The sequence below is a fragment of the Leptodactylus fuscus genome, chromosome 11 (assembly GCF_031893055.1).
Source record: "Leptodactylus fuscus isolate aLepFus1 chromosome 11, aLepFus1.hap2, whole genome shotgun sequence".
NCBI lineage: Eukaryota > Metazoa > Chordata > Amphibia > Anura > Leptodactylidae > Leptodactylus > Leptodactylus fuscus.
The window spans coordinates 10,145,219-10,159,303 of record NC_134275.1 but is presented as its reverse complement, the minus strand read 5'-3'; the positions used below and the strand labels follow the sequence as shown (position 1 = coordinate 10,159,303).

The 14,085-nt window shown below is 50.6% G+C and overlaps 1 protein-coding gene across 1 annotated transcript in view; it reads right to left on the bottom strand.

Annotated features, from left to right (window-relative positions):
* MED27 (mediator complex subunit 27) overlaps nt 1-14,085 on the bottom strand; it is a 119,082-nt gene that overhangs the window by 8,044 nt on the left and 96,953 nt on the right. The window contains exons 5-6 of the mRNA XM_075260287.1: nt 5,047-5,154; nt 851-892 (exon numbers count right to left, since the gene is read on the bottom strand). Of these exons, the coding sequence (XP_075116388.1) occupies nt 851-892; nt 5,047-5,154 (150 nt within the window). The remainder of the gene's footprint in view (nt 1-850; nt 893-5,046; nt 5,155-14,085) is intronic.

The window sequence follows — 14,085 nt, the reverse complement described above, 5'->3', positions numbered from 1 at the left end:
GAAGAACAGGCAGATTCCGTAGACTTCACTCCCCAGTTCAGCCAGCGCCAAACTGACTCTAGTTTAGAGGGTGCACATCTTAAAAGATAACATAACAGGAGATTTCTGGATGCCAGAAAAGCTGGGTGATTATTCCTGTCGGAGTCATGTTGGCCGTTACCCAAATTTGACTCTGATGGTTTCGTTTTTCGGTGGGGATGGGGGGCAGCCCTGTGAGATGTGTCTGGTAAGCTTAAGGCCTCGGAAGTTCAAGCTAAAAATTATTTCATCAAAGGTACAAGAATCTCCAGACTTCAGACGGCATCTTAAGGGGCGGGGGAGGGGCGGCGGCTGAGCTTTTACCCCTGTTGTGAATGATTTTGATGCCAGCCTGGGCAGTTTACAAGTAAAATGATCCTCAGCGCGGCGTATTGTGGAACGCGCTGCTCCCGACCCCTCCGGCGCGGCCGGCCCTTCATAAACAAACCTAATAAGGCAGATCTGCTGAGGCAGCGAATATTGGGGAATAAAGACGCAGGGCGAATTCATTTCTCTCTACCAGGGGGACGGCCGCTGGGGTAGAGGCCTCCCAAATCTCCAAGCGGGAGAAGAGAGTGAATCTGATAGTTTTGCACTGGTAATCGACACTGTACTATCAGACAGATGAAACGAATTCCAGCGTATTTTAAGGGATTATCTGTGAATATGAAAACATGGCCGCTTTCTTCCAGGAACAGCGCCAACCCTGTCCACAGGTTGTGTCTAGTAGTGCAGTCTCATTGAAATTAATGGGCTGAGTTGCAATACCACCTCTGGCCTGCACATGGGTGTGGCGCTGCTTTTGATAGAAAGAAATATCTGCTGCTCTTACCTTCTGGAAGACTTGATAGTTAGACTTCGACCAGATGTCCAGCTGAAAAAGAAAAGAAAAAAGGAGTGAGAGGTCGGTGACTGTTATATGATAACGGTATAATGCAGCCTCAGACCCTCACAGCTGCACTTCCACTAACCCACCATACTGGCATGGGGGCACTGCCGGACTTCTGTAAAGTGTAATTAAGCGCCGACGCCAGGCCGTGGGGATTTACATATTCAACGAGTACATGAATTATTAAGACCGGGCTGAAGATCAATAAGGACAGGGCTGCGGCTCCTCATCTCATACAAAGTGCTGGACCCCGGGATGTCCTTGGCCTGTGAGCCCGGTCTGACTATGGAGGATGGCAGAGATCAGCAACAGGCCCACTACCTAACACCAGGCACCCTGCTGCAGTATACAGTGCCCCACTGATGCCCAGATGCTATATATACAGTATATACTGACCAATGGTTCTGTAAATGTTATATATACAGTATCTACTGCCCCACTGCTATCCAGATGCTATATACACAGTATATACTGCTCAATGGCTCTGTAGATGTGATGTGTACTGTATATACTGACCTATGGCTGCCATATGCTATATATACAGTATATACTGGACCCCTGCAGATGCTATAAATACTGTATATGATATATGTATATAGTTCCCTAGATGCTAATCTCTATCTCTCTCTATAGTATATACTGCTCTACGGTTTCCCACATTCTATATGTAACTTGCACTGACCTATGGCTGTAATAGTTTTTGACCCTTTGCTCCCCAGTATCTCCCCCACCCGCCCGCTGTCTGGGCCCACGCTGCTCCCCATAGGGCGATACCTCAGACAATACAGCGATGTTCCCACCACGGTTGGATTTTGCAGAATTTCCAATAATTATTTCCAATCTAAATTTTAAGTCAAGTTCCCCCTCCCATAGCTAAGCTCTCGCCCGCCTCCCCAGCCGCTCGGACCCCGCACCCTCCTCGTATTTACTAGCATTGCGGGACAGGATGCCATTTTCTGAAGGTCGTCCGAATGATTTCAAAGTCGATAAACGAATCGCAACCTTCCTTGCATCTCATATCAAACGGGGACGGTGCCAGCCCCTATTATAGAAATCAGATTCCGCCCCCTCCCTGCCGGGGCGGCCCCCCCTCCCCCAGACAAGTTCTACGCTCGTCTTTGAAGTGGTAGGGAAGCAGGGATCAGAAATTACCCCAGAGACGGCTCTGGTGATCTTTGAAGCTCGGCTTTGATAGCTTTGTGCTTTTCACTTGCTGAGGTTGGGATGATGTGAGCGGCCGCTGACGTGGGGTAATTAATGAAGCCGTAGTCTGAACAGACGCCGCTGCTCAACAAGAGGACTCAATGAGGGCGCTTAAGCATCTAACTGCTACACAGGCGGGTACATGGACTACAGAGCCCAGGAGGGACGGCCGGAGCCCCAGAGGAGCCGCCTGCACAGAACCTACCTGTGCAATAGGAAGCCAGCAACTGCAATGCACCAGGGCAGACATGGCGGCATTAAAACCAGGGCTACAGGGCCACTTTTCGTGAGCGGTTACTCTGCGGCCTCACTGCTTAGGGACCAAGTCGCCAGAGATTTAGGAATTGCAGCACCAAGAGTGCAAGGAGACGGTGCAACAATGCAACCAATGACTGCGAATGTGGCCGTGCGGTAACAAACAAGTCACACAATCTCCCCACTTGCTACATTTTCGGCGCAGATTGCAAGTTGCAGGGAACTTTGCTAGCAGAAGCTTCAATGTAAAAGTCTAAAGGGTGTTGCAAATGCTACAAAGCCAAAAAAACCAGAAGGCTCCAAGGTGCAAGTTACAGACAAATTGCAGAGTTTCTTTGGCTGTGCAACATTAAGTTGCATATAAGTTGTACAAGCACAGTATTAAGCACTTTAAAGGGGACTTTTCAACCCCCTCAACCTCTTAGCATCATTCAATAGGTGGCGCTCCACTGATTCCGGTGCAGTTGGAGTTTTTCCTCTAGCCTGCACCGTCCTCGAGCAATCATTACTGTTAGTTTCAGCACAATTAAGGTGGGCGGATCCCTGGCCATCGGCTCCGCCCACCTGAACGCTGAGAGCACAATTGTGCAGAAAATTACAGAAATGATTGTTCGGGAACAGTGGGGGCTACAGAAAAAAATCCAACTGTTCTGAAATCAGGGGAGCGCCACCGATTGAAAAATGCAAAGAGTTGGAGTTGATGGAAGTGGTGAAAAATCCCCTTTAAAAAGTTTTTGCAAGTGTGTTGCAGCTGCACTCTGTACTCTATGGTAAAAAAAAGTCATTGATACCAAGCTTTATCAAGCAACTGAATGGCAAATAAGACCTGTCAAGATTGGATTAAAAGTATTTTAGTTTAGAATTCTTGGACAGTAAAAATCTCCCTCTGAAAGCGATATCTTTCAACAAAAATCTGACTACTAAAGCCGGATGAAATAGATACAATTCCAGACATAGGTAATGTATACACAGCATACATAGACAATATAGCCATAGAGTACACAATGTATCCACAGCATACACAGACAATGTATCCATAGCAATTAGACTGTTCAGAGTCTTCTGCATTGTTAATCAGATTTTTCTAAAAACTAATGCATATGGAGGACCTCTAACTCCCTGCACAGACAGACTACAGGGGTACTTGTGAGGGCTGCAGAGGTCACATGATGGAGATCGCCCCCCTTGCTGCTGCAGACTTTTCTCGACACCGCGCCGGTAAGACATCTGCATGCTAACAACCTCTTCTGCTGCGGCCTCTGCTCGTTACGATGTGGCCTTTGGGTCTGAAGAGCATTGTCTGAGCTACAATCAGTCAGGGAACCTGATTCCCATATTAATGCGATACATAGCGCTTCGTGGGCAGGCGTTCTGGTGTGGAATGGGTTAAAATTTGCGCCCCTTTAACCCTTCCTGATTTAGTACGGTGACTGGCGGCCATTGCCCCGGGTGGGCAGAGGGCCTTTCACTGCGACGTCGCGCGGTTAATCGCATTCTACTTTGTCATTTGCAGCACTTCGGAAACCGCAGATCAGTGGTTGTTGTATTTGCAGAACACGAGGGGTTAACACGAAAAGCCAATTACATGAGCACAGTCGGCTGTGAAAACCAAATTAATTTATTAGCTGTTCCAATGTTCCAGTGGACAGGAACGATATTTTTTTTTTGTTTTAACATATTCATCTGTTCCCGTCTGCCCTTTTTGCTCGTCAATAAATTTAGGGAACAAAATATCCCCGAGTAACCCCGATGTGACAATTACCAGCGCACCGGGAGAGACGGGAGCACGGGGGTGCGGGAGCCGGGCGGCGTGTTGTTCACAGCTCTGTAAATATCACAAGCGCCTCGGCGAGGTTCTGTTTGCCGCGGATCGCCGTGACCTCTTCATTCAGCAACTGTTGATGCCAACTGAGACCTGAGCCGCAGACTGGCAGGAGGCCGGGCCAGACAGGACAATATGGCAGATCACTCACCGTCTCATTTGTTCTGGGTTACAGGGGCTCTAGTCCATCGAGCCCATTCACATGCTACTGTTCTCTGGTATCAGCCATTACAGACCAGCAGAGATCAGACTCTGCCTTGTCAACATTCACATGAGGGATGAGCCCCATTTAATGAAATGTTTGAAGGGGCCATGGCGTCCAGGTGAAGGCTGCGGCTTCTTCCTAGTGACCTATGTCACACTGTCCTATGGGTTTCCCATTCAAGTTATTGGGACTGAGCTGCAATACCAGGCAAAGCCACTATACCAAGTACGGCGCTGTGCTTGGTATGGGGTGAGACGGCTGCAGTTCTCTCCTGAGTGCTCATTAATCAGCTGATCGGTGGAGGTGCCCCAACAATCTGATAGTAATATAAAAGTCACAGTAAACCCCTTTAAGGTGCACTGGCCCTTTAACAGAAAAGTATTCCCTATATGCAGGACACAGTGTAAGTGTCTGACTGTGTGGGGTCCACTGCTTAGATCAATAGAAGACGGAACACAATGTGAACAGAGCCCTGGCGCACATGTCTGCACACCGCTCCATCCACTTCTATGGGGCTGATGGAGATGGCACACGTGCACCGGCTCACATACTCCTGACTGATGGGGACACCCACGGACACTTATCTCCTATCCTGTACATAAGGATAAGTGTCCATAGTAAGACAACCCCTTTAAAGAGGTCACATGCTCTTACCTTGCCGTCTTCCGTGTACACATTTTCGTTGTAGCCCTTCACTATGGTGCGGTCGATGAAGAGGCTGCGCATCACCACAATCACTTTCAGCACTTTCCCCAGGGTCACCTGCAAAGAGAGGAGGGGTTAATAGCGGAAACGTCCTGCAATGTGCGAAATACTCCAAATCATCACAATCGTCAAGACCTCTGCTGCCTGTCAGTGAATAGGAACATCCTTATTACCTGTCCTGGCTTAAAGGGTTAATCTAGTAACAAGTGACTCCCGAACCACTGGATCTGAGGTTGTCCGAACACTTAGACCCTCACCATTGATGTGAACAGGGGACACGAACCCCATTAGATTGGAGCAGTGGTCGGGGTGATGGAGAAGGATCAGCTCTTGTGATCTGTGGGGGTCCCAATGTCTGCACCCTCTCCGATCAGTTACTACTGGAATACCCCACTAAAGTATTCCCATCTGATCAAGTGCTAGAAGAAGCCATTGCTTCATAATTTGTGGGGCCCGACCTCTGGGACCCCCGCCAGTCCTGAGAATTAGGGGGCCAGACCAACCCTCACCTACTGATCATACAGTAATGGAGTATATTTGTTGCAATGGCTTTCACCCTGCACAGTCAATCCTTGACCGGATTCAATTGTCACAAAACCTCAGCTGTGACAAGAACAGGTTTCCATTCACTGCCCCTAAGCCGAGACGACTCGCACCTCTCCCCTGTCCTGGGACTTTGTTACAATGTATCAGCGCAGGCGACTTATCTACAAGGAGTTGGTGATTTTTCTTTAGTTTGGGATGGTCTTTGATCCATCTGGCAGATGACGGAGCGGGCGAGGCTCGGCTGCGTGGCAGACATTTCCATGGCATCCAGGTCTATGGGGCTGGCACAGGGATAAAGGGCTTTTTATCACAGAAGACGGGACGGACCGAGCCGCTTGGCACGTCAACATGTTTCTTCCACTTATGGCGCTGCCTGCCCAAGTGGACTGTGTTGCAGTGCCAGTACAGACGGGCAAGGTCTGCCTCGGGTCACTAGCTGGAGGAATAGCCGCTGATCAGAGCTGGCACCGTCTGTGCCCAGATGGCAGATGGAACGGTTCGCTCCGCGCAGCTAAACTGGTCTACAAACTATTAAGGATTCATTTAGTAAACCCGAGGTGTTGCGTCTACTTGTCAGGAGAAGGGGCGGCTGGCATCGCCATGTGACATCTTAGGGGCACCCACCATGGATCCAAGAGAACTTCAAGAACACTTCAAAGAGGACCTGTCACCGCCTCCCTCTCTTTTCATCCCTTAATACCGGCCCTTCCACCGATTCTGGTGTAGTTACAAAATTTTCTCTAGCCCCCACCGTTCCTGAGCAATCAGTGCTGGTATTTATGGTGTCTGATATGGTAACTAGACTCCCTAATGACAAGTGGGAGGTGTCAGACAGGTAAGGGGGCGTGGCTCAGAGGCAGACCGTGTCACAGTGCTGAGTCACACCTCCTTACCTGCTCCTGCCTGACACCACCCACTTGTCATTAGGGAATCTAGTTACCAAAAGCTAACTGAACTTACTGCTTGGGAACGGTGGGGGCTAGAGGAAAAATCCCAAGTATTCCGGAATAGATGAGAAGAAATGGAATTGTTGGAATTAGTGAAAGGCCCCTTTAAGGGGAAACTCCACCAAAACAATTTTCCTGCTCTGTCCCAGATGCTTTAAGAGTTATTAGTAAATTTGCACAAGCTAAGCTGCAGTGTAAAGCATAGGGGACAGAGCAGCATGTGAGGCTCTAGTGAGCCAGGAGGAGGGCGTCATAGACAACCCCTGTCCATACAGGGAGAAAAGTGGCTGATAACAGGGGACAGTAGAATCCACTTCATTGAGCAGCTGCAGGTTTAGTCACTGACCACAATAACAGGGGGCAGCGTTGGCCTTAGATTGACAGCAGGGCAAGAACAAATTTTGCAAGTATCCTGGCAGTCCCCTCCCCTATGGCAGGTGGCGCAGGGACTCCGCACGTCGCCCCATCAGGACGGCTAATGAAGTATGACACCGCTTTGGCAGCGGAGAGGAAGAAGTGACAGATCGACATCTTCTGAAAGCCCCAGACGGAAGATCTGCACGAGAAGAAAAACTTTCTCAACCTTTCCAAAGACTGAACATGAAATATAGATGCGGCCAGACCGATCCCCCGCCCACCGCTTATTTAGCTAAATCCCCAAACAATTTCCTGGCCAGTGCCCTGGTACAAGCTGCGGGTCACCAAACAATTATCTCTGCGGCGTCCTTACAGTCCGTGTAGGTCAAGGAGCCTCAGAAGACCAACTCGGGGAAGAGGGGGCGCCACAGGAAAGATCAATGTGCCCCCCACCCCTTATAATACCACCGCATCCATATTCACTAAGGAAGCCCCCCCCCATCTAATGACAATTTGGTTCTTTCCCCCATTTATCTGTCTGCAGTCTCAGGGTCAAACCACCTGCTATTAGGGGGGGGGGGAACCATCCCAGAGACACATGGGTAGACGTTGCAGCCGGGGTGTTACCAGCTGGCACCTTCTTGGGCACGTTGCAGTTGGGGTGTTACCAGACGGCATCTTCTTGGGCTTTAACTGTATTTGTGAGATTAAAAAGTCTCAGAAAAAAAAACAAACATCTGCAAAATCTGCTTTATCTGACACGGAGAAGGGAATTAAGAGGAAGACGACGATTCTTCCAAGGATTTGGCTGATTCTGCAGGTTTGGGCTGATTTATAACATTCATGCAAATGATGAGATTTAAGAAACTCTCCTGACAGCAAAAACTTCATCACTGAGGTCTTCAGGGTTCCTCTAAGGAGGTTGGGGCATCTTGTAAGATGACGGAAAGGCCTACTATCTCCTAATACACAATAAAGGGGTCTCTCCCATCAGCGCCCCTATGTTAGAAGCCACCCCAGATTGTGACGGGTCACGGCCACAAATACATCGATCACAGTGTCCACGAGGTCCGTCAAAGCTTCGTAGGGGTGTAGAGATTTGGAATAATACACAATTCTATTCCTGACGTTTTTTTAATTTTTGGAAGTGTCAGTGACTGATGGTCTGGAATTATATTCTTAACCAAGATGCACCAGCCATTTTCATCCTTTAATAGTCACCACTCTGCTGATTCCAGTACAGTCAAAATTTTTTCTCTAGCCCCCATAGTTCCTGAGCAATCTGTGTAATTAGTTTTGGTGCCTGATATGGTAACGAGACTCCCTAATAACAAGTGGGTGGTGTCAGGGAGGAGCGGGCGTGTCTCAGAACTCGAACACTGCCCGCCTCTGATAGTTTAGTCACGCCCCCATCACAGACAGCCAGTGTCAGAGTCCCGCCCCCTTGCCTGCTCCTCCCTGACACCACCCACTTGTCATTAGGGAGTCTAGTTACCATATCAGGCACCAAAACTAACAGCACAGATTGCTCAAGAACAGCGGGGGTTAGAGAAAAAATTCCAACTACGCCGAAATCAGTGGGGAGGAGCCTATTAAAGCCTATAGAATTTGTGGAGGCGCTGAGATGTCTCTAAGACTGGGCCACATTGCACGACCTCCCAGGAAGACACAGCATAAGGAAGATATAAGAGATCGGCTTCTGTCTCTCGTCTGGCGGCTCGTCAGGGGTTAAATAGTCGGGGAAGTGAAGCTAACTTGATGCCAGCAGAAAATCAGGAAGCTCTGACTATAATACCGGGGGGATCGCCCTTGTAGGGCTGCACTGTACTCATTATATTGTTTTACTACAAAGCTATGAATTTCAAGCACTCGGGATCCTCGGGGGAAAGCTCTAAATCCCTATTAATAAGGAAACAATACCCCCCCCTCCCCCCCCATCTCACCTGCCGCCTCTGCCACCGGCGCACGCGGGCACAGAAACATCACAGGCACCCACAGAATGAATACAATTAGGAGAAACCCAGTAAATACAATTCATCAAGTCCTTGAATCGTCCTCGGCTTCTCAGGATTGCTTTACCAGGAGTTGTCACCCAGCTTTCCCAGGAGCAGATCGGACGATCTAGCGAGAAGGACCCCAACTATTCTTTATCGGGGGCAGTAAACTTTAGGCTCGTGTATGTGTTTCATTAGGGGAGGGGATCACTGCTCGTAGACATCAGGGCCACTCTGTGAGCCATCCAGTCGGGGAGGGGAGGTAGCATGGGGAACATACATCCCTAAAAAGGAGGGCCAATCTTTTCTTCAGTTACGGGGGGCCTCTGCTCTTCGGGCCAGACAGGGTACTATATTTTATGGGGATGATGTGGGGTCAGGCTGCCCTACACCACCTGGGCCATGGGCTCTCTGTCTTGCCCTATATTCCACCAGGGGGCGCTCTACTTTCTGTGTATAAAGGGTCTCTCTGCTGGTCAGTACACGATGCTTTGCCATTCTCCATGGGGCTTACTCCACCTTCAACACTTGGGGCAAATCTTTCCTTTAGCCTCTTGTTTATGTAGGGTGGGCTGCCAGCGTTGGATGCCGTGTCTTGCATGAAGGGCCACAAGGGGCGCTCTACTTCAGGGTGTGGCTGAGGGATTTCTCTACCCGTCACAACATCTTCCTTCGTGCTTCCATATGTGGCCCATAAAACCATTAGTATCTTTCCAAGTCTTTTAGTGCAGAGCCAATCATGTCCTGCAATCCCCAGGGGGCGCTCTCCTCATTGTGTGTACCTGGTTCCCTGCCCACTAGCACATCTAGCCATGTCCACTGGCATGTAGCTCATTCTGCCCTGTAGCATGTGGGGCGCATGGTGCCTTCACCCCGCAGTACAGATAGTTGCATTCTCCACTGGCGTATGCTCTGTCCTGCCCTAAGGTCAGTAGGGGGCGCTCTACTTTCAGTGTTAGAAGGGCCCCTTTGGAAAAAAAAAAAAAAAAAACTAGTACATGTTGTGCTTCCGTTTGCTGTGAGGCTCATTCCACCTTCAGCATCTGGCGCCCATCTTTCCTCTTGTACATGTGGGCCGGGTATCCCAGTGGGGGGCGCTCTGTCCTTCCCTAAGGTCCACAAGCTGAGCTCTAGCTTTAGTGCCCGCCAGTATATGTTGCACTGCCACCCGTACAGGGGAGTGTACCAGTAGTGGCCACTCTATATGGTCCTATGATCCCCAGAGGGCGCTCTATTGGTATACGTTGCGTTCTCAGGAGGGCCAAGCTTTACCCCTCTGAATTGTTAGGTAAGTTTCGGTAGTGAGCGCACAGCCCTGCCCTACATTTCTTAGTTGGCGCTGTACTAGTACATCCTGTTTTGCACATTAGAATTGGGATTATTCTACCCTGCACCATCTGGGGGCCACTCGTTCCTTCACATTACAGGATACTCCAGTAGTGGGCGCTCTCTGTTCTGCCTAAGGTCCCCCTGGGGTGCAGGAAGGAGAATATCTGTCCATAGTAATTGCTGTCTTACACTATGAAATCATGCTCAACCCATCTGTTAGCTCGAAGGCCAATCTCTTCCACCTTCAGTGCTGCAGATACTCCATTAGGGGGCGCTAAGGACTCCACAGGTTGCTTTACGTCCCACTGGCATGGGCCCAGTCTCTCCATCACCCTACAGTACAGTGGTGGGCGCTCTGCTTTGCCCTTGGTGCATGGCTCTCACTATACCCTTTCCTTCCCCTTCCACTAGGGGGTGCACTCTGCTCCTAATTTCTATCTTTACATTACAGTTGCAAGAAATAATCTCCTTGCAGAGTGCGCCCCTCCATGGCCGCCCCACCACACCAAGCATTATGCATGCCGGTGGCCGATCGGAGAGGCCCGACCTTGTCAGCGTGAGCGAGCCTGTTGTGTGCGATTACCGCCATCCCCACAATGTCAAACAAGGACAATCAGCACTTTTGTCAGATGAGACAGAACAAGGGGAACGCGCCGCACAAACTACAGCGGGATCGAAGGAGCATTCACAGCCCTAGGAGGAACTTTGAAGTGGAGAAAATGTGAGGTGCTGAAATATTAATTAAGTGCACATTACAATACATTCCTTCAGAGCCGCGGAGGGCGCCGCGCGCCTCGTGCAACTTTTAAGGAAGTGGAGATTGCTGGAAGATCCTCCTGGTCGCTAAACGGCCTAATTATTTCCCAAACACCTCTCGTCTGACAAGGAATTATCTGAGAAAAGTTTTGCTGACTGGCTGCGGGGCTTGTGTGCTCCTTAAACTTTGGTGACATTGGCACTCCCGAGGGAGAGAATTGTGTTGGCGGCTATAAATATACATCTGGTTACATCGGGTCCCGTAATGAGGACCAGCCAATTGTCTCTAATTTACACTGATCACCGCTGGGATGCCGCAGACTGACGCACGCAACGACAAGACCTTCCTGCTCCTCTGCACCCCACAAAATCAATTCCACCTTAAAAGGGGAGACTCGTTCTTAGTCATCACCCGGCATGGAGGACTGAGAACCAAGAAAGCCATCGATTCCAAGATCAACAGGGTTCAAGTTATTGGGGACATATGCCAAAATCAGTCCGACTGCCTGCGGGTCCTTTATACAGCACCCTGAGACATCCGCCTACCTACAGGTCCTAGGTACAGCACCCTGAGACATCCACCTACCTGCAGGTCCTTTATACAGCAGCCTGAGACAGCCACCTACCTACAGGTCCTTTATACAGCACACTGAGACATCCACCTACCTGCAGGTCCTAGGTACAGCACCCTGAGACATCCGCCTACCTGCAGGTCCTATATAAGGCACCCTGAGACATCCGCCTACCTGCAGGTCCTTTATACAGCACCCTGAGACATCCGCCTACCTGCGGGTCCTTTATACAGCAACCTGAGACATCCGCCTACCTGCAGGTCCTATATAAGGCACCCTGAGACATCCGCCTACCTGCAGGTCCTTTATACAGCACCCCGAGACATCCACCTACCTGCAGGTCCTAGGTACAGCACATCGAGACATCCGCCTACCTACAGGTCCTTTATACAGCACCCTGAGACATCCGCCTACCTGCAGGTCCTTTATACAGCACCCTGAGACATCCACCTACCTGCAGGTCCTAGGTACAGCACCCTGAGACAGCCACCTACCTGCAGGTCCTATATACAGCACCGTGAGACAGCCACCTACCTACAGGTCCTAGGTACAGCACCCCCGCACCATCCGCCTACCTGCTGGTCCTTTATACAGCACCCTGAGACATCCGCCTACCTGCAGGTCCTATATACAGCACCCCGAGACATCCAACTATCTGCAGGTACTATGTACAGCACCCTGAGACATCCGCCTACCTGCAGGTCCTAGGTACAGCACCCTGACACATCCACCTACCTGCAGGTCCTTTATACAGCACCCTGAGACATCCTCCTACCTACAGGTCCTATGTACAGCACCCTGAGACATCCACCTACCTGCAGGTCCTTTATACAGCACCCTGAGATATCCTCCTACCTACAGGTCCTATGTACAGCACCCTGAGACATCCGCCTACCTGCAGGTCCTAGGTACAGCACCCTGAGACATCCGCCTACCTGCAGGTCCTAGGTACAGCACCCTGAGACATCCGCCTACCTACAGGTCCTTTATACAGCACCCTGAGACATCCACCTACCTACAGGTCCTTTATACAGCACCCTGAGACATCCACCTACCTGCAGGTCCTTCATACAGCACCCTGAGACATCCGCCTACCTGCAGGTCCTATATACAGCACCCTGAGACATCCACCTACCTGCAGGTCCTAGGTGCAGCACCCTGAGACATCCGCCTACCTGCAGATCCTAGGTACAGCACCCTGAGACATCCGCCTACCTGCAGGTCCTATATACAGCACCCTGAGACATCCGCCTACCTGCAGGTCCTAGGTACAGCACCCTGAGACATCTGCCTACCTGCAGGTCCTTTATACAGCACCCTGAGACATCCACCTACCAGCAGGTCCTTTATACAGCACCTGAGACATCCGCCTACCTGCAGGTCCTAGGTACAGCACCCTGAGACATCCGCCTACCTACAGGTCCTTTATACAGCACCCTGAGACATCCGCCTACCAGCAGGTCCTTTATACAGCACCTGAGACATCCGCCTACCTGCAGGTCCTAGGTACAGCACCCTGAGACATCCGCCTACCTACAGGTCCTATATACAGCACCCTGAGACATCCGCCTACCTACAGGTCCTTTATACAGCACCCTGAGACATCCGCCTACCTGCAGGTCCTAGGTACAGCACCCTGAGACATCCGCCTACCTACAGGTCCTTTATACAGCACCGGAGACATCCGCCTACCTGCAGGTCCTAGGTACAGCACCCTGAGACATCCGCCTACCTACAGGTCCTTTATACAGCACCTGAGACATCCGCCTACCTGCAGGTCCTAGGTACAGCACCCTGACACATCCGCCTACCTACAGGTCCTTTATACAGCACCTGAGACATCCGCCTACCAGCAGGTCCTTTATACAGCACCCTGAGACATCCGCCTACCTGCGGGTCCTATGTACAGCACCCTGAGACATCCACCTACCTACAGGTCCTTTATACAGCACCCTGAGACATCCGCCTACCTGCAGGTCCTATGTACAGCACCCTGAGACATCCACCTACCTACAGGTCCTTTATACAGCACCCTGAGACATCCGCCTACCAGCAGGTCCTTTATACAGCACCTGAGACATCCGCCTACCTGCAGGTCCTATGTACAGCACCCTGAGACATCCACCTACCTACAGGTCCTTTATACAGCACCCTGAGACATCCGCCTACCAGCAGGTCCTTTACACAGCACCCTGAGACATCCGCCTACCTGCAGGTCCTAGGTACAGCACCCTGAGACATCCGCCTACCTACAGGTCCTTTATACAGCACCCTGAGACATCCGCCTACCTGCAGGTCCTATGTACAGCACCCTGAGACATCCACCTACCTGCAGGTCCTTTATACAGCACCCTGAGATATCCTCCTACCTACAGGTCCTATGTACAGCACCCTGAGACATCCGCCTACCTGCAGGTCCTTTATACAGCACCCTGAGACATCCGCCTACCTGCAGGTCCTAGGTACAGCACCCTGAGACATCCGCCT